The 25,360-nt window shown below is 39.0% G+C and overlaps 1 protein-coding gene across 2 annotated transcripts in view; it reads left to right on the forward strand.

Moving 5' to 3' along the window:
* SH2D4B (SH2 domain containing 4B) overlaps positions 1-15,697 on the forward strand; it is a 126,104-nt gene extending 110,407 nt beyond the window's left edge. For both annotated transcript variants that reach the window (XM_050959104.1, XM_050959103.1), the window contains 2 exons: positions 11,476-11,696; positions 15,605-15,697. In XM_050959104.1, coding sequence (XP_050815061.1) covers positions 11,476-11,696; positions 15,605-15,697 — 314 coding nt within the window. The remainder of the gene's footprint in view (positions 1-11,475; positions 11,697-15,604) is intronic.
* The last annotated feature ends 9,663 nt before the right edge of the window (positions 15,698-25,360 follow it).

Raw genomic sequence — 25,360 nt, forward strand, 5'->3', positions numbered from 1 at the left:
GGAGAGCTCTGTCTGGGAGTGTGGGCTCTTGGATGGGGCTGTAGATGAGAGTTTGGGGTGCAGTAAGGGACTTCAGGCTGGGAGTTGGTGCCAAGGGATTCGGAGTGTGGGAGGAGGCTTCAGGCTGGGATTGGGGCGTGGGAGGATGTATGGGCTCTGGGATATGGGTGCAGGCTCTGGGGTGGGGCCAGAAATGAAGGGTTCAGGGTGTGGGAGAGGGCTCTGAGCTGGGGCAGAGGGTTGGGATGTAGGAGGAGGTGTGGCCTCTGGGAGGGAGTTTCAGGTGTGGAAGGAGGCTCTGGGCTGGGACTGGAGGTGAGAGGTGCAGGCTTACCTCAGGCAGCTCCCAAAGGTGGCAAAATCTCCCTCTGGCTCCTAGGTGGAGACACGGCCATGTGGCTCTGTGCACTGCCCCTGCCTGCATGCGCCACCCCGGCAACGCTCATTGGCCAAGGTTCCTGGCCAATGGGAGCTGCGGAGCTGGCACTCAGGGCAGAGGCAGCACACAGATCCCCACCCCCCTGGCCATTCCTCAACCTAGGACTCAGAAAGACATGCCGACCACTTCTCAAGAGCTGCGTGGAGCTGGGCAGGTACCCTGCCTGCCCTGCTACAGGCAGCCAACTGGACTTTTAATGGCCCAGTCAGCAGCGCTGACCAGAGTTGCCAAGGTCCCTTTTCGACCAGGTGTTCCAGTTGAAAACTGGATGCCTGGCAACCCTGTTCATAACAATAATTTAGTTTTTATTAACAACACTGAAAGTTCCAGTTTTTTCTCAAATTCAAAGAGCTGCACTTTTGAGTCCTTTTTAAATCAGAGTGCCAAGCTTTTGTTTATTAAGACCATTAATTTCATGGCATGTGATTTATACTTTGAAATTAGGTCCTTGATTCAGCAAAGCACTTGACCACATGTTCCATTTTAATTGCACACAGATATGGATGAGAACTAAACAATCTGCTTAAAAGCCTGGCTAAACTGAGGCCTAGATTCAGATAAAGTATATTTTACATTGAATGTAATGAAAGAAAAGTAAAGGGGAGTTGGCTACCTAAATTGCTTTTGAAAGTCCCAGCCTACTACTCTGATATTTTTATTATAGATATTGGTAAAGTATGTTTGATGCTGTGTTTCTTTGAGTTATGTGAAAAGCCTGATCTTTAGCTAAAATATCAACTTTCAGTCACAATGTTCAAAAATTGGATCAAGACAATGTTCTGATGATTTTACCATTGAAGTGAGCCTTTTCACTGTGAAATCATGATTATATAATGTGTTAAACACAAAAACCTTCACAATAACAATAAAGCAATAAGAGAGAATCTTTGACCTCAGGGGCATTGAAAATCATCTGAAATTCATGTACAATAATTTTACTGATAAACTTTTCATTTTTTCATCGAATAGGAACATAAGACTACAGGAGCGAGGAAACTGTTTTGTTCTTCAAGCATCTGTCCCATTCAAACTTATATTTTATGTTTATGTACATTATTGTTTTTCTTCTTCTCCCCCAAAAGAATAGAGCTAATTAACCCTTATATTCCCATTTTAAACACTATTGGCTACAGTATCTGACTTAACCCTTCTCCAGAATTTTTGCATACTCCCCTCCTGAATTCTTTCATGAATACTTGTTTCTACCTATCTTTCTTCTCATGGGTAATCCAACCATCAATTTGGTAAAATAATATATAATAATGAAAAGATCTTGCTAGAATTGTTTAGTAGCTAACTTCCTCTTTCTTCTCAATTCAGGACTTCATGAGGGATGTTTGTTTGAATGTCTGTTCGTTACGTTTCTTTTTAGGTTTTTATAGCCCTTTAAACTAAAGTTGTGTCAGTTCTTATAAAATAAGAAGTGATGGAAACCTTTCTTCCAAATGCAAACTAAAGCCATGTGAACCTTTTAACTGGTTTGGAAAGGTTTGAAAACATGTATTAATCATTATATAGTTTAATTGCCTGATTATTTCCCAATCTCTTCTGAGGTTCTTGTGGTAAACAATATACAGCCCAGTTGTCTAACCTCCAAAAGGTATGGATTGCCATTAGGTGCTTAGCAAACTGAATCAGGCAAACGCCTGAGCTGCTCCTATCACTATTTTTCAATAGACTAGAAATTTGAGCCGGGTGAACCTGTTCACACAGGGGCTAATTTGACAAACATGTCCTTTACACTGTTTTGGAATTATGATGAGAAATTTGAGGATCTGTACATGTGTTACTATTCACGATTATTCACAGGATAATTTGTATAAACACATTTTATCCTGTGAATTGTTCACACAATGGTTGCTAAATTGGAGTATTATTTTATTTGTCCAGGTTCTGATCCTAAGTCCAAGGAAAGACTCTTGTTCATTTCTCCATGTTTTGGATCTAGCCCGTAAGTTTGATTGGTTATACACATCACAAGTTATTGGCCCTGGTTAAATGGTCTAAGTTTTATAAGCAGGACAAAATTAGAAAAGCCAAGGCACAAAACAAGATCAAACTAGCTAGGGACATAAAAGGAAACAAGAAAACATTTTACAAATACATTAGAAGCAAGAGGAAGACCAAGAACAGAGTAGGCTTGTAACTCAATGAGAGGGGAAAGACAATGGGCTTAAATTGCAGCAAGGGCAGTTTAGGTTGGACTTTAGGAAAAAGTTCCTAACTGTCAGAGTGGTTAAGCACTGGAAGAAATTGCCTAGAGAGGTTGTAGAATCTCCATCATTGGGGATTTTTAAGATCAGGTTGGACAAACACCTGTCAGGGATGGTCTAGATAATATTTAGTCCTGCCTTGAGTGCAGGGGCCTGGAATAGATGACCTCTCAAGGTCCCTTCCAGTTCTATGATTCTATGAAAAGTCTCTTTTCTGTTCATTATCTGTGAACATTCATAATTGTTCAACCAATCAATTGTGCAAGTAATAGAATGCTTTTCATAGTGGCCATGAGAACACTTCCAGCATGAATATTCTTAATAATATTTATTCATACTAGTATTCATGATGCTTTTATTTTTACTCTCTGCAAATACAGCTTTGTGGATAAGCTAATGAAAAAGGGGTGGCAAACATCAGCAAAGCAAGTAAGCACCTGAATACTTTTTGGCTGTGTTCAGCCTGATCTCACACAAATCTGTCTAATATTTCCTTGTAAATTACACCATTGAAAAGCAAAATAATGCTTGTGAACTCCCTGCGATAGTGTGCCTCTAATTCCAGTCAAATTTTTGCTATACGTTAAAAAAAAATTACAATAACTCTGTGGTTTACAAATACACTACAGCCAATATATTCATAAGTCTCACTCTGTCTTTTATGTGTTGCCATTGTGCCTATATTGTGGTTCATGTGGTGTATTAGATGCACACTGTTTGCAGATCACAGCAATGTAGTCAACTTGATGATGAAGTCATAGAATTAAAGATAGAACAGTTGTTTTATACCATCCAGTCTTGCATTACTGCTTTATCCTCTTGCTTTACCACTTAAATTTCTTGGCTTTCTAGTTTAAATTCATATCTTTTATACTATTATATTAACATGTCTTTATATATTACATATGATCAATTTAAAACAATTGTGCAAAAAAGGAAGGAAAATCTCCAGCATGCAATTGGAATTCTACTCCATAGTATTTCAAAGAACTTCTCTCATTACCATCAAGTGGGAGCCATTATAAACTCAGTGGCTGTGTCAAGGTTTTGAGCCGTACCCACTAAATATGTAATGGGTCCTTCTGTTACACGATTCCATTGTACTCTAAATATTACAATTCTCTTCTTTTCAAATGACATGCAACATTCAAAACAACAAAATTACAAGGAAAATCTTTAAGATACTCCTATCGTCTGTAAATTACTGGAAGTATCACACCAACATAGACCACTGCATTTGAAAAGTCAATCCTTAATCAATAATGGATCAAATGATGATGTATCACTAGCTTTTCTACCATTAGAAATAGCTAGAGTTTTCAATCCATATTTTCAGCCTACATCCATAGACAGGTACACAAAAATATTTAACTCTTCTGTGTACTCAGGTGCTGGAATGTTTAAAGTGCCCATGCAGATATTTGCACCTATAAATTATGGGTGCATGTATGTGTGTGTAAAATTGTATATGAACAAGTTGACCTTGGGGGGGTGAAAATCAAGCCATTTGTCCACATTGCACTTCATAGGGTTTTTTCATATTCAAGAAGTATTAGATAAAATTATGCAGTCATTTCTCAGCAACTCTCACATTAATAACCTTTAGTAGGACTGAAGGCCATGGCCAATAGTTCTGATACAGCCTGAACCACAGCAGACAGCAGCAGTATATATTCACTGACACTTATTGTCATAATTGACATAGCAGGTGGCAGATGTATGGAGATGATTAAGTGAGTTTGCTCTAGACTGTTTGGTAAGGAGCTGATATCCTGAAGAGTTAAAATGAATGAACTAGTCCCGAGTCTAGCAATGTCATTATTTTAAATGATCTAATTGGAAAAGCTGATCTTATTTGAAATTCTTGCTGATTTTGATACTAGAGGCTACATCCTCCCCTGGCATAAAATCAGCATAGCTTTGCAGTAGCTTGCTGTCAATGGAGCTGTGCTGTTGAGGATCTGGTCCTATTTTTTTTAAAGAGATTAACAGGAATTAGAGAGAGAGAGAGAGAGAGAGAAAATAATTTTCAAAGCATCAGAGGTTTCTTTTCCAGATAATGTTCTAATTAATATTGTAATCAGCACAAAGAAAAGCTTTGGTGATTCTACACCTCTTACCAGAGCCTTGGGAAACCAAAGTTTCTTGACTTTAGTTGCAAGAATTTTAAATGTTCATGTAGGGTTTTCACAGATGTTGTTTATTTCTCAACAGCCGTCTCAAGAGCAAGTGGTGCCACTCTTTTTCTTGTTGCCATGAGAATAATATAACATTTTGAAAGCATGGAGGGAAATTTTCATTGCTTTAATTACTACCCGCTGAAGAACTGAACTGTAGAAAAATAAAATAAAATTGGGGATGGGGGAAAAAAAGAGATGATGTCCCAGGAGCCATTAACAGTATCAGGAGAGAGAAAGCGAAGAATGCAGCTGGCTGATAATTTATTACACCATCTTTAGGAAAAAAGAGAATTAAAACAAAAAGAACTTGGCTGTAAGCAATGTAGCATTTCTCACCTACCAACTAGCACTGATGCCTGAGAACAAAAGCAATCTCTGACAAGGAAGATAATGTTGTGTGAAAGCCTGCAGTGTTTTAACTGTGGGAGTTGGGAGCAGGTGAACAGATTATTTTGAATTAAATGAACTGAGATTAAACATGTTTGGTGGTGTATGCCTGATAGTGATGGTCGTTCAGACCCTGAAATATCCTCAGCTCAGTGTTCTCCAAATTATGTATGTCTCTCTCTTCTTTTATTCCCCTGCCGTAAAGCTGTTGGGCTGCACACTTCCTGTCACTCCCAAGCAGGAGCCCAGGACAGTTCTGTTACTATAAGAAAAAAGAGTGTAATCACAACCTCCCCTGCCACACACTTGTGTCATCAGCAGGATTTAAACCTGAGAATTACAGCATCACAGCACAGACCTTGACCATCTGAATTAATGGAGGAACTCCATTAACTGGTAGCAGAAGTAGGCTTTTGTCCATCAGTTGGCCAGCCTTTGGAAGGAGATGCAACATACACAATATGAGATTGTTATAAGAGTACCTTATCTGCGTTTTTTCTAGTAGAGGTAACTGTTGTTTATAAGAGAAACAGGCTCTAATCACTTTTAAATCCTTTTCTTTCTATATTCAAATTAGGGCAATATGATCGAGGATTGGATCTTTGCCTCAACAAAACAGAACTAATTTCTGTGTCATTCTTGGCACACTAGGATCTAATGATGTAGCTTCATGTAATATATGTCACATCGATCCACAGTGGCACTATTCTTTCTTTGAACTGTTCAACAAGATTAATTATTAACAATTCAGATCCGAACACTTCTCTTTTCCTCCCTGACAACATTCTTTTGATTTTTGTGAAATGGATTAATTGACTTGTTAGGCTGATCATTTGCATGTCATTTCTAAACAGATGCATATGTCTACCTGGTTTGCATGTTTAGTGATAGGAGAATACAGTGCTCTCCAGAAAGGAGGCTAGTGCTCTCATATTGTAGCCCTCATTTAGCCAAGCACTTAAGCATGTTCTTACTATTACAACATACTAGAGTAAAATCTACCAGGCCCTCTTAGAATGGGGCTCTATTGGTTAGGCAAAGTACCAACACAATAAGAGATTATCCCTGCCCCAAAGAGCATGCAGTCTAAATAAGCAAAAGGTGAAGGAAAAAAAGGGGTGAAATGGCTTGTCTAAGGCTACACAGCAGGTCAGTGGCAGAGCTGGGAATAGAGCCCGGGTTTTCTGAGTCTTAGTCATACGAACATAAAAATGGCAGTGCTGGGTCAGACCAATGGACTGTCTAGCCCCATATCCTATCTTCTGACAGTGGTCGATGCCAGATGCTTCAGACGGAATGAACAGAAAAGGGCAATTACTGAGTGATCTACCCCCTGTCATCGAGTCCCAGCATCTGGCAGTCAGAGCATTAGGGACACCCAGAGTGTGGGGTTGCATCCCTGACCATCTTGGCTAATAGCCCTTGATAGACCTATGCTCCATGAATTCATCTAATTCCTTTTTGAACCCACTTATACTTTTGTCCTTTACAACAACCCCTGGATGAGTTCCACAGGTTGACTGTGCATTGTGTGCAGAAGTACTCCCTTTTATTTGTTTTAAACCTGATGCATATTAATTTCATTGGGTGACCCTTGATTCTTGTGTCATGTAAAGGCATAAACACTTCCTTATTCACTTTCTTCACACCCTTCATGATTTTGTAGACCTTTATCATGTCCCCCCCTTAGTTGTCGCTTTGCCAGCTGAACAATCTCAATCTTTTTAATATTTTCTCATATAGCATCTGGTCCATACCTTTCTCTGTACATTTTCCAATTCTAATGTATCTTTTTGAGATTGAGCAACCAGAACTGCATGCAGAATTTAAGGTGTAGACATACCATGGATTTATATAGTAGCATTTTGTTATTTTCTGTCTTATTATCTATCCCTTCCTAATGGTTCCTAACATTCTGTTTGTTTGCTTTTTTGACTGACACTGCACTTTGAGTGGATGTTTTCAGAGAACTATCCAGAATGACACTAAAATCTTTTGAATGGCAGCTAATTTAGACCTCATCACTTTGTACATAGAGTTTGGATTATGTTTTCCAATGTGCCTTACTTCACATTTATCAACATTGAATTTCATCTGCCATTTTGTTGCCCAGTCACCCAGTTTAGTGAGATCTCTTTGTAACTCTTCACAGTCTGCTTTGGACTTAACTATCTTGTAGTTTTGTGTCATTTGCAAACACCTCACTATTTACCCCTTTTTCCAGATCATTTTTGAATACATTGAATACACTGGTGCCTATACAGATCCTTAGGGGACGCTGCTATTCACCTCTCTTCACTGTGAAAGCTGACCATGTATTCCTTCCCTTTGTTTCCTATCTTTTAACCAGTTACTGATCCATGAGAGGAGGTCCTCTTATAACATCACTGTTTACTTTGCTTAAGAGCCTTTGGTGAGGGACCTTGTCAAAGGTTTCCTGAAAGTCCAACTATACACTTAGACTATATCCACTGGATGACCCTTGTCTACATATTTGTGGACCCCCCTCAAAGAATTTTAAATGATTGGTGAGGCATGATTTTCCCTTTACATAAGCTATAGTAACTCTTCCCAAACAAATGGTATTCATCAAGGTGTCTGATAATTCTGTTCTTTACTATAGTTTCAACCAGTTTGCCTGGTACTGAAGTTAGGCTTACCGGCCTGTATTTACCAGGGTTGCCTCTGGAGCCTTTTTTAAAAATCAGTGTTGCATTAATTATTCTCCAGTCATTTGGTACAGAGGCTGATTTAAGAACTAGGTTACTTAGCATAGTTAGTAGTTCTGCAATTTCACATCTGAGTTCCTTCAGAACTCTTGGGTGAATACCATCTGGTCCTGGTGACTTATTACTGTTTAGTTTATCAATTTGTTCCAAAACCTTCTCTAATGACACCTCAATCTGAGACAGTTCCTCACGTTTCTCACCAAAAAAGAATGGCTCAGGTTTGGGAATCTCCCTCAGATCCTCTGCAGTGAAGATGGATGCAAATAATTCATTTAGCTTCTCTGCAAAAGCCTCATCTTCCTCGAGTGCTCCTTTAGCACCTCAGTCATCCAGTAGCTGTCTGGCAGACTTCCTGCTTCTGAGGTTCTTACATTTTTTTTGCTGTTAGTTTTTGTGTATCTTGCTACTTGCTCATCACATTCTGTTTTGGCCTGCCTAATTATACCTTTATACTTAACTTGCCAGAGTTTATGCTCCTTTCTATTTTCCTCAGTAGGATTTGTCTTCCAATTTTTAAAGGATACCTTTTTGCCTCTAACCACCTTTTTTTAGTTCAGGGTTCTATATGCACTGCCTCTCTTTAAGTGCCGAATCTGGGCCTGTGTATATAGGGAATCTACCATGAGACACTTCTGATCTTCCACCCTACCTCTGACTCCAACTTGACCTCTGGCTTGATTCCTGACGTGGACTTCAACTCTTGGCTGGAATCCCTACTCAGGCTTTGACCACTAGATTTAACTGTCTTACAATAGTGTGCCAAAAGTGGTAGCATGGGTTAGCTCTGCCAGGTAAAAATGTGGCTGAATCCGGTGGGCATGTATTCGGCATGGCTGGCCTGTGCTGCTATTCTCTGTTCTACCCCAAGTACATTATAGGTTGATGAAAACTAGCACAAATATGTCTATATGAGCAGGCATCATGCCCATAGCTCATAATGTAGCTATAGCTATAGACTATAATTCATTAGACTTATCATACATTGATTAGAGCAAGTTTAGAATATTATATGCAAAGAAGAGAGTTGCATGATCCACGTACATTAATTTACTACTTTTGTCATGTGCTTATCCAGAACTGATGTAAAAAAAAAGAGAAGACATTAGTAGAGATGGGCTGGATGTTGTTAAAATCCTATCCTGTTTCCTAGAAGACAAAACCAGACATATGTACACAAAAGAGGAAAGAAAAGAACAGCAAAGATAAAAAATGCAGCTTCTCTCTCTGGTGTTGACTCTTACTTGCAACCTCACTGCTGGAAAACACACAGGCATGACACTTGGTCTTATTAGCCACTCTGAGACCTGGCAAATTCATGCCACCATCAGGCAGTTTAGGGCATTTCATTTAGTTGCTCTCTCTGATCCCATGCTCAAGCAGTGTTACAAAATATGCAGTCTTGATCTGCTAAGACAGACTTGTAAGACAGAAGGAAAAAGAAGAGAGATAGGAAAGAGAAATAAGGCAGGGAAGGAAAAAGATGCCTGGGGTGAAGTGTGGGGATGAAGTCTCACATCCCAAGTGGCATTTGGGATTTAACCAAAGCTGCTGGAGGCACCAATGTCATTTGTCTGCCTCTCTCTCTCTAGTCAGAAAATCTTTCAGGATTAGGATGAAGAAGGTCTAGAGTCCCAGGAGGCAGTAGGGTTGGAAGTCATGATGGTGAAGCTTGCTTTTTCCCCTTCTCTCACTTTTCAGTCAGTCAGTATCACACTCCATTAGATTTTCCCAAAAAAGTCTCTCTCTGAGGTACCTCAAAGGGAGTGAAGGGTGGAATAGCCCATCCCCTCATTATTTTGTGCACCAGTTAGGCCTGATTGCCAACACATCAATTTTGGTTCATTGATTTCTGATCCCACACTTGTTTTGTTTACCAGGCATGATCTTAACACAGTCCTTGAGTTATATCAGCAGTCCCTTTTGATTGGACTAACTCAGTCTTTCTGTCTCCTTTTTGCACCTTTTCTCATCAGCATTTATTATAGGTTATTATGATACTTTATGAGCCTTCATTCAACTTTTCATAGTTGAGCTCACAATTAGAGTAAATTATTATGACAGGGCTTAGCCCAGTTATGTGGACATTTCTGACTGTACCTTTCATTGGGTATGTTAGGGTCCTATATTATTCTCTGTCTACATTCAGAACTCTCAACAATGTTAGTTTTGAGTCCCTGATTGAGATAACATATGGCCCTTGTCCTCTAAAGAAAGTTAAGGTCTTTCTAAACTAAAAGAAACTAAGTATTTCCAGAACTTCCCCATTGGGGGTGAGATTTTCAAAGTTACCAGGGAGAACTGGACACTTATTTTCCATTAACTTAGAGCTGATCCCCCAAGTGGCTTTGAAAATCTAGGCCTTGATCTTTCTTGAATCTTCTGAATAAGTTAGCAGTCATTAGCTACCAAAGAGACTTCTACTAGCTGTGAGCCAATTACTCAATAAGGGAGGTGGAGAAGACAAAAATATAACCTCATTCCCTTCCATATTGGCCTTTGGAATGAGCCAGGCCACAGAGGACAGCAGATTGCATAATGCTACTGAATGGTGCAGCATGTAACCCTCCTGCATACCAAGCAGCTCCAGGGAGATTGCATATCCTGGGACACAATCTTTTCCCCTGTCTTCTGAAGGGCACTGCAACCCTTCTGGAGTCTGGAAGTGGTGTTTGTACAGTCAGAGATTCCAGGACAAGAAGGGGCCATTGTGATCATTCAATCTGACCTCCTATATAACACAGGCCATAGAACTTCCCCCAAATAATTTCTAAAGCAGATTTTTTAGAAGAACCTCCCATCTTGATTTAAAAATGGGCAGTGGTGGACACTTCACCATGACCCTAGGTAAATTGTTCCAATGGTTAATTACTCTCACTGTTAAAAATGTATGCCTTATTTCCAGACTGAATTAGTCTAGCTTCAACTTCCAGCCACTGGATCGCATTATACCTTTCTCTGCTAGATTGAAGATTGCCTTAATTATTAACTGCAAAAAATTTGGAGATGATCAGATCAGAAGTACTATATTACCTGATGAAAAGTATAATTATAATTGCCAATAGCCCCTGAGTACCCATGATACAGAAACTGCAACCCCTGAATGTTCCAGTGCTCTATCTATTCTGATATCTCCTTTCTTTCAGTGACTTAGAGTGTGGATACTGAATCCAGAGACTAAATGACCTTTTCTATTTAATTCATTTCTCTATGAGTTTTATTTTATGTACATCTTTAGGAGAACTGTGAGGACAGTGGGGATGTGGTAAAACAAGTGGAAATAATTATTAATAATCACATAAGTAACAAATTAACCATGCAGAATTCCATCAAAGACAAGTAATAATTACTAAGTCCCCAGAGCTGTAACCTCTTAGCACAATCACATTCCACTATAAGTGCTTGAACACTTGAGAGGCCTTGCACATTTCAGCTTCACCTCCACCCTTTAATCCATGTCTATTTCATTTTAATTACTACGTTCCTCAGGGCCCGTTATGTGATGACTGTGGCCTCTTTCTTCTTGGAAGGTATTATTAGCCGCCAGGAGGCAGAAGAGCTGCTAATGAACAAGTCTGAAGGAGCATTCCTGGTGCGGGTCAGTGAGAAAATCTGGGGCTATGCTTTGTCTTATCGCCAACAGAGTGGGTTCAAACACTTTTTGGTGGATGCTTCGGGGGATTTCTACAGCTTCTTGGGCGTGGATCCCAACCGGCATGAGACACTCACGGATCTTATTGATTTTCACAAGGTATCATTTATTGTGGAAAGATCAATCACTGAACTCAGCAGATTAATAAATTAAAGAGGAACCATGTAATTTGAAACCAACCTAGAAAGTGGAAATAACCATCGAGAAAAGCTAAACTACTGTACAGTGGCTCTAGTCAGAATATACAAATTAAACTTCATACACCTGAAGTTTTGTTTCTCTGCTGAAGTGACCCAGTGAATTTTTTTCCACTTTCAAAATCTTCAGTATCCATTTGTGTCCCTTTCTAACCAGCTTTGTATGCAGTGCCTGCTTTGAAGGACCAAAAGATGCACTAATAGGGACTGACAGAGCTAACACTTTCTGAGCTTCTTTGGTCTGCAAAATTGGATTGGAAATATTACAAGAAAAGGGCTTTTGATGGTATTTCAGCACTGTAGCCTCTATCCTGAAGCCACAAAATGCAAAAGCACACACAATTAGGAGAGTGAGGGTCAAACAAATTGAAGAATAGTCTGGGTTCAGTTTTAGGAATGGACTAAGGCTAATTTCTTATGTTATCCAAATCTCTCTTCCCAGAATAGTTTACCATGAGCCTTTGACAACTCTATGTCACCAGGAATTGGCTCTCTGGGAAGTTGTGCTTCTTATGGTCCAGTCTATGACTAAAAAGCAGCATGATTTCTGGTGGAACAGGTTATTTTTACCTTCTCAAGTGTTTCATCTCAGTTGATTGGCCTCTTCCAGTTGGTATGCGGACTTCCACCTTTTCATGTTCTCTGTATGTATAAATATCTTCTGTCTGTGTGTTCCATTCTATGCATCCGCAGAAGTGAGCTGTAGCCCACGAAAGCCTATGCTGAAATAAATTTGTTAGTCTCTAAGGTGCCACAAGTGCTCCTGTTCTTCTCATGTATGTCTCTCCATCAATTTTTCTTCTGTTTTTCTCTTTCCCCTCACCTGTATTGTTCCCTCTCCTCTTTTCTTTTCTTTGTTTCACTCTCATTCCAGTGGATTTTTTCTCCTCTATGACTATTTCCATATCCCATTTCTCCTTAGACAACATGTAAGGAGTTTTCCTTTTCTTCCCCTAATTTCCCTTCTGCTCCCAATTTCCCTTCCCTCTCCTCTAAGCCTTTCTTAAGGTGCCATGAACTTCAGTTTGAAGCATCTCTGCATGCTCTCTTCACACCTACACACATTCTATTCCTTCCCCCAGTGAACCTCTTGTTAGTACTTATAATACTGAGCAACAGAGGGAAATTCTGCTCTGTGACACTGTGGTAAATCTGGAATAATTCACTAGATTTATATCAGTTTAATGAAGATGAGAAGTTGCACCCATGAGTGAGGTCACCGCAAAACATGACAGTCCCTGCCTCAAGGAATTTACATTGCAAGAAGAAACAGACCATGCAGTCAGAGCAGAGTGTAATATTCTACATAAATAGGTTGGGACAGATTCCTGGCCTCTCTCAAGAAATGGCACAAGAAGAGGTCCTAAAACTGCCTTAATGCAGAAGCTGAGACTCTAACTAGCATAGGAGAGATGTGAGCCTGGCACATAATCTCTATTTGCACACTCCAAGGAGGGGTGGGGCCAGAGTGCAATGTGGTACAGTGATCCTGGCTAGAGGAACAACTCAAGACCATTATCCCCTGGCACAAGGTAGAGAAGCCCTAAGCTGGCTCTGACTTCAGTTTGTGTCACAGGGGAGAGGGGAACGAGGAAGGGATGGCGGGGAGGTTTATAAAGGTGGCACAGTACTCCCTATGCTGTGGATCTAGCCTGTTATACATAAAACACAAACCCCACATGATAAGCAAGAGGAAAGCTGAACCTAGGCACCTCCATTTTATTTTATATATTTGAAGAAGCCTTCATTCTGGCTGTCTTTTGAAAGTCAGCGCATCTCTTTGTACTGCCTCCTACAGAAACAAGCAGATTGGTATATTAGAAGAGGGACTTTCAGGATCCTTCTGGCTGGGAATAGAAGAGTGCATCTACAGTTGCACAGCTGGCACTTGAACACTGCAAGCTGAAACTGTAGTGGAACTCAGTCCCTGAGGCAGGTGTTCTGGCAGCCATGTGTCTCCTCCTCTTTTTGGGGGCAATCAAGACTGACCAAATTTCATGTATTTCCCTTGTTTTCTCCTTGCCTATCATAGGCAATAACCACACAAGACACCCCATCCATCTGCAAAGAGAACAAGGGCACCTATCAGAAGCAAAATGTCTATTAAGCCCAGACAATAAGGAAAAAAATATTTGTGTGGGGGGAGAGCTTCACAGATAAAATTGACAGGTGTGATTATGACAGTCTCATTAGAGAAGCTGCTCTTCTTCTGAAGTGACCATCCAGTTCTTTTTTAATTGTCTGGCTTACTGGACATATGTAAAACTGGTCAGTTTTCTCCTGAGTGTCAGTTCCTGTCTTCCATATCATTGTCTCTGAAACTTTTCTGTCTTTCCTTACCTCTGAAGTGTGCTCTCAAGCCCTCCACAGCCTTTTAATGGCCAGGTACACAATGCCAGAGGATGTGAAAGTAGCACAATGGAAATTAACATATTCTCTTCCAGATCCTACCCAAGTTCTGTTTTTGATGAAACTCTTTCAGGAAGGTTCCTGGTCTTTTGTCATGGTTAAGATGAACTGTAGGTGGATTCCATTTATCTTCAGAGCTCAGAGTTTACTGTGATCCCAAAGACCACAGCAAAAGCTGTAAGAATTCAGACCCAGCCACCAAAACTAAAGGGGCTAGGAAATAACAATAATACAGAGCTTGACCCTCTTTCCTCTTCTTTGCCTCATTCTAGTCTTCATTTGGAGAAACTGGTTAATGTGGGTTTTGGGAGATTGTCAGGTCAAGTAACTACTACCCAGCTTTACAGCCACAAAAGACCATGTGGCACTAGCCAGTCTAATGTTTATATGAGTTTTTACAACCACTAGGATTTATTTTTGCATATAAATATAGTGTTGAAAGCAGCAAACATTATAATTAAGTTGAGAGTGGCTTTCCCTACTAAACCCCTGTCTCTGCTTGCTCATAACTTTCCCACAATGTTTCTGTTTGGATAGGAAATTTCCATACTTATTTTCAACCCAACATAGTGATTGGGCATGGACCAAGATTGGGATTTTCAATGGAGCCTAAAGGAGTTAGGCACTCAAATTCCCATTGAGTTTCACTGAGAAATGAACATCTTTGAAAATCCAAGCCCAATAACTCAGATCTAAATTTGGATTCAGCTGCATTCCTAACTTTGGGATGTTCTGATCTATGGTTTTGCCCCATATCTAACCCCCAAGTCATTTTTAATGGACTTGTTAAAATTGTTTCAGTCATTTTTAATGAATAACAGAACAGAATTCCCTTGATTTATGTAACTCTTATTTTCCCACTCAATTTTTATTGTATTCTAAAGTGCCACTTTAAATAATGAATAACAGTCTCTATGCTAACTATGGAAAATGGTTTAATCTTTTATTCCATACTTTTTATATTGGCATACAGTTATCAACTGTTCATGTGCAGAGGGTGGCATAGATTATGCAGAGCACTAAGAAGGATGTGGAACTAGAATGATCCTTTCCACTGACTGTGTGGAAGATGGAATATCAGTCCCTGTACAAAGCAGAGGTGAAGAATGAGCTGGTTTTTGTATGGGCAGCTCCACCCCTGGGAGAGAGAATAGGAGCTGCTGGTATCCCAGTGTACATTTTATCAGATGCACATTTGTGTATCATATTAGAATTGCAGATAATCATTTTTTAAGATGTGTAGTTGGACAATAGCAGCCAGTTTCTCATCTCACCAAAGGGTTGGTCCTTCCTGGAATTGAGTGAGGGTCTTCTTTTTTGCCATGGTTTTGTTTCTTGAGGGGACAGGAGAAGGCGGAAGCACCTTTGAATGATACTCTGTATGTCCTTTTATCTTTTCAGGAGGAAATTATCACATCCTCAGGTGGGGAGTTACTACTGGAACCATGTGGACAGAGGAAGAATCCACCTGACTACAGTTCCTTATTTGAATGACTGTTTTCTGTCTTTAGGACTAGAATGAAAACCCTAAAATAGTATGTTAATTATCAAATCTTCAGTCACTAGCTGTTTGGCCAACAAACTACCACCACTAACAGGTCCTAGAAGCAACCATTTGATACCTGATTTGTGGTAATTATTTATATCACCAAGAGTGTAAAGATGGGAGAATATTGACTGACTACAGATGAAGACAATTCCCAGTAGTGCTTCTAAGAGATGTGGTCAACTGGCACTGGCACTCAAGGTCATTTTAATTTTTCAGCTGATGTCCAGGGTTGAAAATGCTAACTGACATGACTTTAAGAAGGAAGTCTTCCACTTCCTTCTTAAACTACTTATATCTTCATAAGGCATTGTATGAAATACTAATACACCTCTACGCCGATATAATACGATCAAATATAACATGAATTTGGATATAACGTGGTAAAGCAGTGCTCTGGGAGGGCAGGGCTGCGCGCTCCGGTGGGTCAAAGCAAGTTCAATATAACGCAGTTTCACCTATAATGCGGTAAGATTTTATTGGCTCCCAAGGACAGCGTTATATCAGGGTAGAGGTGTATGTTGAATTAGGTTCTTTCCTCTGACATCAGATTTGCTAGTTTCCAATTACAAGCTCATCAGTCAATCTTGCAGTTTTGCAAATGGACTTTAAAAACTTGTGTAATTTGTGATATCTTATTGTTTACTTTCAAATTCAGGCCTATAAAGTGAAGTTTCCCTCAGAGTAGACATTCTCCATATGAGCCTGTGCACTATTAAAGACTTTATGGGTACAGCAGCATTGGAAAGATTTTCAACTGTTCTGTAGAAGATGGTCAATTATTCTGCACCATGTAGCTAATCACTATTTCCAACAGGAAAAAAAAAACTACAAGATTTAAAAGACACAAATCACTTTATGTTGGGAATGTAATTTTGAAACTTGAAGTAGTGAATTAATTAAGGATGGGGAAATCACTCTGGATAAAATATGAAGTGACTTGAATCCTCACCCAAAACTCTAGCCAATCCCTGACATTTCTCTACTTTCAATGATGCCCAATCCGCATCATGCAGTTTCCTGGCTTCACTTTTTTTATAGTTCCAGACACTCCCTTACCAGTTCTGCTTGCAAGGGAGTTAAACAGATCCATGTATAAGGTGTGACATATTTATTAGATATCGTGCCTGCTCACCTTTACATATGAGGCAGAGAATTCTTAAAGCATTTGTTACAGCCACATATTAAATATCAGAACATATCTAAAGAAACAGGTATACTAAAGTGAGTAACATAGGCTAGCTGCTTAGACTTACTTGACTGATAAGTTGGAGATCATTCCATTAGACAAGTTATGAAGTATTTAGAAGATTTTTAAAGAACTCTCACTAGCCTTCTGGTTTGCTCCCAGGCCCCTTTGCAAGGAGCTGGCAGTTGGACTCAGTTGTTTCCCCTTTCAGTTCCTCAGATCGTATTCCTCCCTTCTCCAAGAGGGCATCATTTCAGAATTGTCTGACCACTCACTAGGTTTGTTTACAATATATAGCATAATGTAGTTGATCTGAGTCATTCACAGTGTAGGGACGTAACTGAAATGGCCATGTGACTCCTTAAGTGGGTAGTTTCTCCATCCTTTTCAGATACTTAAGACCCTTTTGAATAATGAGAGACCTTGCTCACAGCTACATCTCACATCTCATTTCCTCTGCCTGCTGCTTGAAATTCTTTCCAGTACTCTCTTAACTCCAACCTTTGTGCCTCTCTCTCACTTTCAGCTTTGTGCCTTACTTCCATAATATTCCTATGCTTGGAACAGCCTCACAATTCATATGTGCCACTCTCCCACATCTCCTTAAAACCTTTTTCTTATTGTTGAACCTCTTCCTCCTCAGAGGGTACTCCATTTGCTTGTACCCTTAAATGGGTATCCTGTGTATTGTATCTGTCAGAATTAGACTGTAAGGTGATCTTCAGGGGAAGGGACCTTGTCCTTACATGTTTGTTAAGCATCATGTACACATATGGTGTTACACACATAATAAATGCTCTTCATAATGACAATGGCTTTTCTCATTATTGCCTCTTCCAGTCCTTGCTGAAATCAGAAAATTCAGACATGTCTTGCAATATCACATAGGACATTTTTCTTTTGTTAATGTTAGCTTTTTGTGAGATTAAATCCATCCGTGTTTGTGAGCTGTGAGGGAGAATTTCAATTAGCTTTCCACAGAGGGAAATTTAGTTGGACAGTTTCTATGTGATACGCACTGGCCACATTGGCCCAGGTTTCTGTAAAACTTCATAACAAAAGGTTGTCTAAGAAGTTAGGGTTCAGTCTAAATTGTAATCAGGGCTCACTAGTGTATTGTTCACTTTCTGGATCAGCCATTCTCATCATAGGGTACTCTGATGTGAATGCAGCTAAGATTTTTTCACCAAATATGTTTGGAAAATTAGGATACTCTTTTCTGTGGCTGATATCTTGGGAAGCAATGTGACTTAGTAGTTTGAGTGGGTGACTGGGAGTCGAGAGATCTGTGCTGTCTTCAGAACTTGGCCAATGGCTCAACAGTTGAACTCTTGCAAGTCACTCAGTCTTTGATCTTCGATTTACCATCCTGGAAAAAGGTGATAATAATATGGATGCCCCCACTTTTGTAAACTGTTTTCAGATCATCACATAAAAGGTTATTATGTATGCTTAAAGTAGGACACATTGCTTTCCGATTCTTTTGAGGTTTACCTCCCTGCAGGATTCAGCATCTACAATTATGGGAATGGTTGTGTACATAAAGTTGAAGCAGCCTTGTTCTGTATAAAGAATTCATATTCATAAGACGTTGGCAATAACATAATTATTCTTTTCTAAATGATACATTTCCCAGGAACTGTCTACATTTTTGGATATAGGACAAGAAAACTTGAAAGTTTGGATCTTTAGCTTACCTGTTCTGTCCTAATTAACATGTATGAGACAACCACAGAGTTTTCAATTCATGATATATTTCCTACTTTTTTGGGTCTGCATTCCATGCATGTCTCATATTTTAGGTTTTACCTGGCTTTAAAATAAATCCCTTGTAAGTTCTCCTGCAAATGAAATTACTGTCTGGAAAACCGCAATTTTATCTTGAGAGTTTTATTATGTTAATAAATGTCAGGATTCTCAAATAAAGGAATTGCTTTTTTTCCAGAGCCCCACAGAAATAATGAAGAACATCTAGCCAACTCATAGAGAACTGCTGCATAAAACTTTACAATATATAACCAGATATATTGGAAATAAAATATAATGCAACTTAACTGAAGATAAAATTCAAAGAAAACAAAAGGACATCGTAGTAGACAAAAATTAAAAAGAACAGAAGCTTTCCTAGGTAAAGATGTGCAGCAGCTGCTAGTATACTGGAAGGTAGTGAGGGAAATACAAGAGTAGAGACATTTTTTGAGCTAACAAATGCTTGTTGCTGCCTTCCAGAAAACAAATGGACTATGAAAAGGTAACTAGTGAGTGGGAGGCATAGAAAGGGGAAAGCAATTTAGAAAATGAAGAGAAAATTAAAACAATGAGACAAATGTGTTTATCCCACTGTTTTTAAAAATTTTACTATATTTTTGAAGTCCTTGGAGGAAACTCTGAAGGTTGCTTTCTTCCCCAAATCACAATGCTTAAAATGCAAGTGGAGACTGAGCCACAACATTCAGAACTGCGTTTCAAATTCCCAAAGTCTGGAGACTTTGGCTTAGCCCAACAGAGATTACAAGCTGTGGATTCTTCCCAGGATCTGCATTCAGACTCCAAGCCCTGCCTCGCTTCCTTTACATTCAGTGCTGTTTGGTTCTGTCCCTTTCTCTACAGTCTTTTGAGATGGTAGAGGTTTCAATTTCCTGTTTGTCCAGGTTGCTGGTATTATAGCAGTGACTCCCAAATCTTGGTTGTGATTTATTTTTCCTGGGGTAGCTAGTGTTGAGTCAAGGGAGCTGCATGTGCAGAATTCCATTTTAAGGCTTCCTGTCAATATTTCCTGTCACTGTGGCCTCTGGAATTGATGGTAAGTCCACTTTGATAGGGACACAGACTTCAGTAATAAGGAAAACTTTTACATTCTTAAATGAATCTGACTTTCTTTTATATCCCTATCATACCAATAAAAATGCACTTTATAGGTTCACAAGTATTTATACATATTTTTTAGACAGAATCTCCAATGCATTCATTACCTTGGCATTCTGGGATCCCTGTTACATCTGGAATTTTTTATTTTTGTCTGAATACTAGGGCTGTGTACAGATTTTGTCAGTTTAATGGCATTGGCTATTATATGGAAAAGCAAAAACACCTCAAACAAACTCTACTACAGGGATATGATTTTGAAACCCACCTAATGTATTTGGATGCTCACTTCCAGTGTATTATCTCTGCTTTAGATATTGCAATGGAATTAATATACAGTTTGAGTATTTAAATTTATTGAATCTTTGCGTTAGAGAAGCACCTCAAAACCCCATTTAGTATCAGGACCGCATCGTACTGAACAAGCACTGACTAAAAGACTATCCCTGCCTCAGAGAGATGTCTATTTAAAGGTGTTTGGTAAAACAGATGGACTATATATGGTGTTCATATTTACTGAATCTGGGCTGGACCCAGAGACCATTGAGACCATGTGAGACTGCATTAATTTCAACTGATTTTGCTGAGCTGTATGAATCAGAACCTCCACTGGTGTGAAGCAAGATAGCTCCATTGACTACAGTGAATCTACCCAGATTTCCACTGGCTGAGGGTCCACCTCCATGAGTACGCACAATCCTCCTTGTCTTTCACAATTTGCTTTAAATACGCTCAAGGCTATTTATATTATCTTACAGTGACGTCTGTGTGTACCACAGTGGTTTGAAGTCTAATTCATGAATTCTTGTCTTCCAGTTTTTATAAAGCCACAGCACAAATTTGCTCTAAGGTGAAAAGTGATATCTCTTATCCTGGGAGCAATTTTCTCTCTCTCTTATATACATATAAAATCTGCATCATTTACAAGCTGTAGCTTATTTTTTCACAAGTTTCTAAAGATTTACATTTTGTTTTTGTTATGTCTCTTCTTTAAGATTCCCAGAGGCTCATGTTAGTGAACTGAAGTACTAATATGCCCCTGGCTGGGCTGTCAATTGCAGGAGGTATTTGCATTTGAGTTGTGGTTTGTATTTCCTGGACTGATCCTTGTTCCTTGGATATATTTTAGATTGCTTGATGATAATGGTGCATAATTGATTTCTGTAGCTAATTTATTGCAGTGCAAGTACTCTGAAACTGCCTCTACAAATATTTGTTTAGTGCTAGTGATTACCCCTGCAGTTTGTGTATTTACCTTATGGCGTGTGCCAATGCAAATTTTCTACTAGGCTGGAACTAGTTGCTTGTGGCGTTGTGCTCTCTTGGAAGTTCTTCCAGTAGTCTTAAGTTAAGGTTACATCCTTGTATTATAGGTTTAATTATATACTAAACATGGATTATAAGCAATTTCTCTATGGTGGCGAAACAGCTTCATAAGAGATGGCTCTGTTTCGACTCCGACTGTGTCCCTTTGATCTGTGCATGGTGGAAGCTCTCCGTTTGCAGATCTCTTGCCCTTCTTGAATGCAAGGGTCTTAGCTGCCTCTGTGGCAGCATTTACCCACCCTGTTCTCAGACTCCACAGGTGTGCATGTGAGAAAGGAACGTTCAGTGACATTGAGGGCAGAGGGGGAGGGCGAACAGACACATCTAGTCCTATGGAGTTGCCCATCCAGCAAGTAAAGTGTTTGGGGCTGAGTGCTAACATACTCATTGTGTTGCTCATTAACCAGTAGCAGGCCGAGGGTGCATCAGGATGACTAAAGTGTGTGCAGGACATGTGTAGTCCTGTGGAGATGACTGGTTAGTCTACCAGTACCTCAGGAATGGCACAAAAGTGGACTTCTACGAAGAATACCTGAGGAGTAGCCAAAATTATCAGCATGAAGGAGTTGGCCCTGAGTAATATATGGACATATATTTTGAATATTCCTTAAGTGCCACATGTAAGAATTTAGAAGCATGTTTTCATATACCCTGAAGGTAATATGGTTTGTTGAAAATGCATGGAGGTAATTTTTAAATCTCCATTTTTCTGATCCCAGAAATGGTGCAGGTGCTGTTTCCTTCTTCTAGTTGCATAAAGACTTTGCTTCAATGCATTCTCAGTAACTCAAGCCAGCTGGTATTTTGGAAACCCAGTATGCTCCTTGCATTTTTTTTTTAAATTGCCTTATTGATCAATTCATTGGCTAGTGTTTCCTCTATTACAAACCCATCTGAAAAAGGTTTTCTTCAAACAACTTTCACATTTAAAAAAAAGAGAGATAATTAAAATACTAGATCGTAAAACTTATTTGGGGCAGAAAACCTATCGTGTGTAAAGAGTCATGCCCACCAGTAGCATGATATAAATAAAGGAAGTGAACCTTGCTGACCACCTGCACCATGATTCAAACTTACAACAGAGCTCTTATATCAAAAATAAACAAAGGACACAGCCATGGTTGTGTAGTCTGCTCTTTCAGCAGAGGTGCCAATGAGGCTTCCAAAGAAACTTCCTGAACTTCTTTTGGAAGTCATATAAAAACTCAAGCTTAATAGAGAACTCTAAGGTTATACCAAGTTAATTAAAAGAAGTATAGCCTGGAGACCCATTGGTGATACTGTGAACACAAAACACCCCCATTGCCCTTAGAGTGTGTTTGCATGCCTCACTGGGACTGCAAGCCATTGTTTCTTATTGGCTCTTGGCTATCACAAGCCACTGTAAGTTCTCATGCTGAGTACTCAGATCACTGAGGTCATCAGTGCTGGAAAAGGTGGTATTGTACCTGCAAATGTACTTTCACCGTACATAAACCTTCCTTTCTCCTAGGGATTCCCTGAAATGATAAAAGTATCTAACTGGGCTGACTAGACAAATAAAATGTTTGATTTGTAGATGACACTCACAGCCTACTAAAGATTCAATAGTTACAAACTCAAGGAAATCATGTACTGTACTAAAGTTTTGCTGAAAAACTGTTCCATTTGAGATCTTCCATTTTTTAAATTAAAATTATTCTCCCCTCCTCCCCCGATTTTAGAAATGGAAAACTGAAAAATATTAACTGAAAAACTAATTTTTTTTTCAGGAAAGAAACGATTTGTTAAAGTGTACCACCCTTTTCTCTAAACTCTCAAGACAGTACAGATGTTCAATCATTTTGACATTCTGAATGTAATTATTTCATTAGGTATACTCTCTCTCCCTTAACACTCGTTTGCTGTTTCAGGGAGAAGGTAGATACCTGGTGGAATAATTATTCAAAATGTCAAAACCGTTAAATATCTGGATTGGTAACTGAAATAAAATGAAGAAGATTTAAATAATCTCTTAGATAGTGTTTTTTCAGCAAAAATCAAACTCTAAAAATTGGAAAATTCTGGAAAAAGTCAGTGAATATTAGTTACAATTGTTATGAATTTTCTTTGAGTGTTTGCAGCATTTGTGTTTGATTTCCATATTATAGTAAACAAGTTTTGTGGCAGATGTGTTCACAGAAACAACTAAATTAAAGCAAATACTGTAAAATATACAGGGAAGTTAAGGCCTCGATTTCAATTTCCCTGCAAAATAATTGATTTCAATATGATTGGTCTCACGAGGAAAGATAAGCAGGGGCATAAACATTTGCAGGATCAGGGTCTAAATTTCCAACTTGTAATCAAAATGGAAACCTGATTCTGAGCTAAGATGGTCCAATCAGGGAACAGAAACATACCACGTAACCAAGGTATTTAGTTAACACAGGTCAATTTTCAAATACTAAATAGAAAATATTTGCAATAAACTGCTTGAAAATGAGATCCCTGACCTATAAATATAAGCAAACATTATTTCAAGAATTCTATATAAAAATAAATTTGAAAAATATTGTCTTGTTAGGAGACCATTCGCAGAGATCAAGGCAACATCTGGGCCATCACTGCAGCCACTTTACTCCCTTTGGTGAGTAGTTACACATGTAGACTTATTGAAGGCAATCTTGGGAATAAGGATTTTACAATCTGGGCCTTGGATTTTCACTCAGTTCTCCTGAACTCTACATCAGTTCTAAAGTGTTATCCATTTGGTCTCTGAAGTTGTTCAAAATCCAATGGACTAAAAATATTCCCTCTGCCAAGGAGACAGTCAAGCTGGAAAGACTTAGTTACACTTTCTTTGGGCCACATTCTGCAGATAAATGGAGACATCCATCCTTCCTTCCCTTGTCCCCAGACCTATTCACAATAATCAAGGAGAAACCTGACTGATAGCTAATATTCTAAATGTAATACAGTCCACTACCCACAGTTCTAAAACTCCTTTCAAGTTACACTTCAATTCTTTTGCTGTAATTGATGATCAGTTGTATATCCCTTTGTAAAGCTTTTATTTTTAATCAATGTCTTTGGTGGTTCATTTTATATCAGCAGCAAATCAATGCCATTTTAATAGAACAGAGTGCTTATGTTGACTTATCTAGAGCTTAACTTCAAACTGAATTAATATTGACGTATCTATTTCAATATCAATGAAGTTTCAAAGTCTAGAAGAGCAATTTTTTTGCCTTTAGAACCATCCCATTTGTCTCCACACAATGGTGACATCCTTGTAATCAGGTGTAGTAAAATTACCTGTGTTAATGAAATTGGTTTAAACTGTGGCAATGTCTTTTCAGTACAATAGAAAGAAATGGGAGTTGAGGCTGATAATTGGATGAATGGTTCAATAGAATGCAAATATCCACATAGAAAGTCTCTCTCTCTCTCCCCCTCTTCCATCTTTTGAGAAAAATATACAAAATCACTTAGAAATGAATGTGTGCGCATGCATAAGCACATCCGTGTGTGTATGTATCAGGGAATTCTCAGTGGGAAGGCTGTGGATGGAATAAAAGCTGCCAGAAAAGCTCTTGTTAAGAGCACTTAACCATATATCAAAGTGTGTTTTGCGGGGAAAAACATAACTAGAATATATTTTATCCGCTTGTACTCTTTCTTCAGCATTAAATGAAGATACAGAGCTTGAGGGCCCTGAAGTTTTGCAGCCTTATTGAAGGAAACCCTCCCATTAATTTTAATTGGCCAAAGTTTTATTCGAGATCCCTAAATGAATCAGGGCTCTACTACCTGCAAAACCCATTGACTTCCACAGGATTTAAGCATGCTCTTAATTTTAGACACAGGCTTAGACACTTAGCTGAATAAGGATAAATTTGAGCACATGCTGAAATTTAAAAATATACTTTACATAGTAGTTAATAAAAATATTAACAAATCATAGTACCTCATCTAGCATACAGAAACTTACATGCATGGCATTGTTGGCATGGGAAAGACCCATAGAACTTTCCACACACTAATATTCTATCAGGGAGTATAACTAATGTGGTCTATAGTGAGATTTAAAGTGAAAACACTCCCACTAAAGTCAGTGGCAAATCTTCCATTGATTTCAACATGAGCAAAATGTGGGTCTCATGTATTTCTTTCAGATAGCCCCAGCCAGAATTATATTTTATCAAACTGTGTCTACCAGCTAGAGTCAATTTGAACTGCATGAGCCATTTAATCAGCCTGAGTGAGAGGC

Source organism: Gopherus flavomarginatus, chromosome 6 (assembly GCF_025201925.1).
Source record: "Gopherus flavomarginatus isolate rGopFla2 chromosome 6, rGopFla2.mat.asm, whole genome shotgun sequence".
NCBI classification, from domain to species: Eukaryota; Metazoa; Chordata; order Testudines; family Testudinidae; genus Gopherus; species Gopherus flavomarginatus.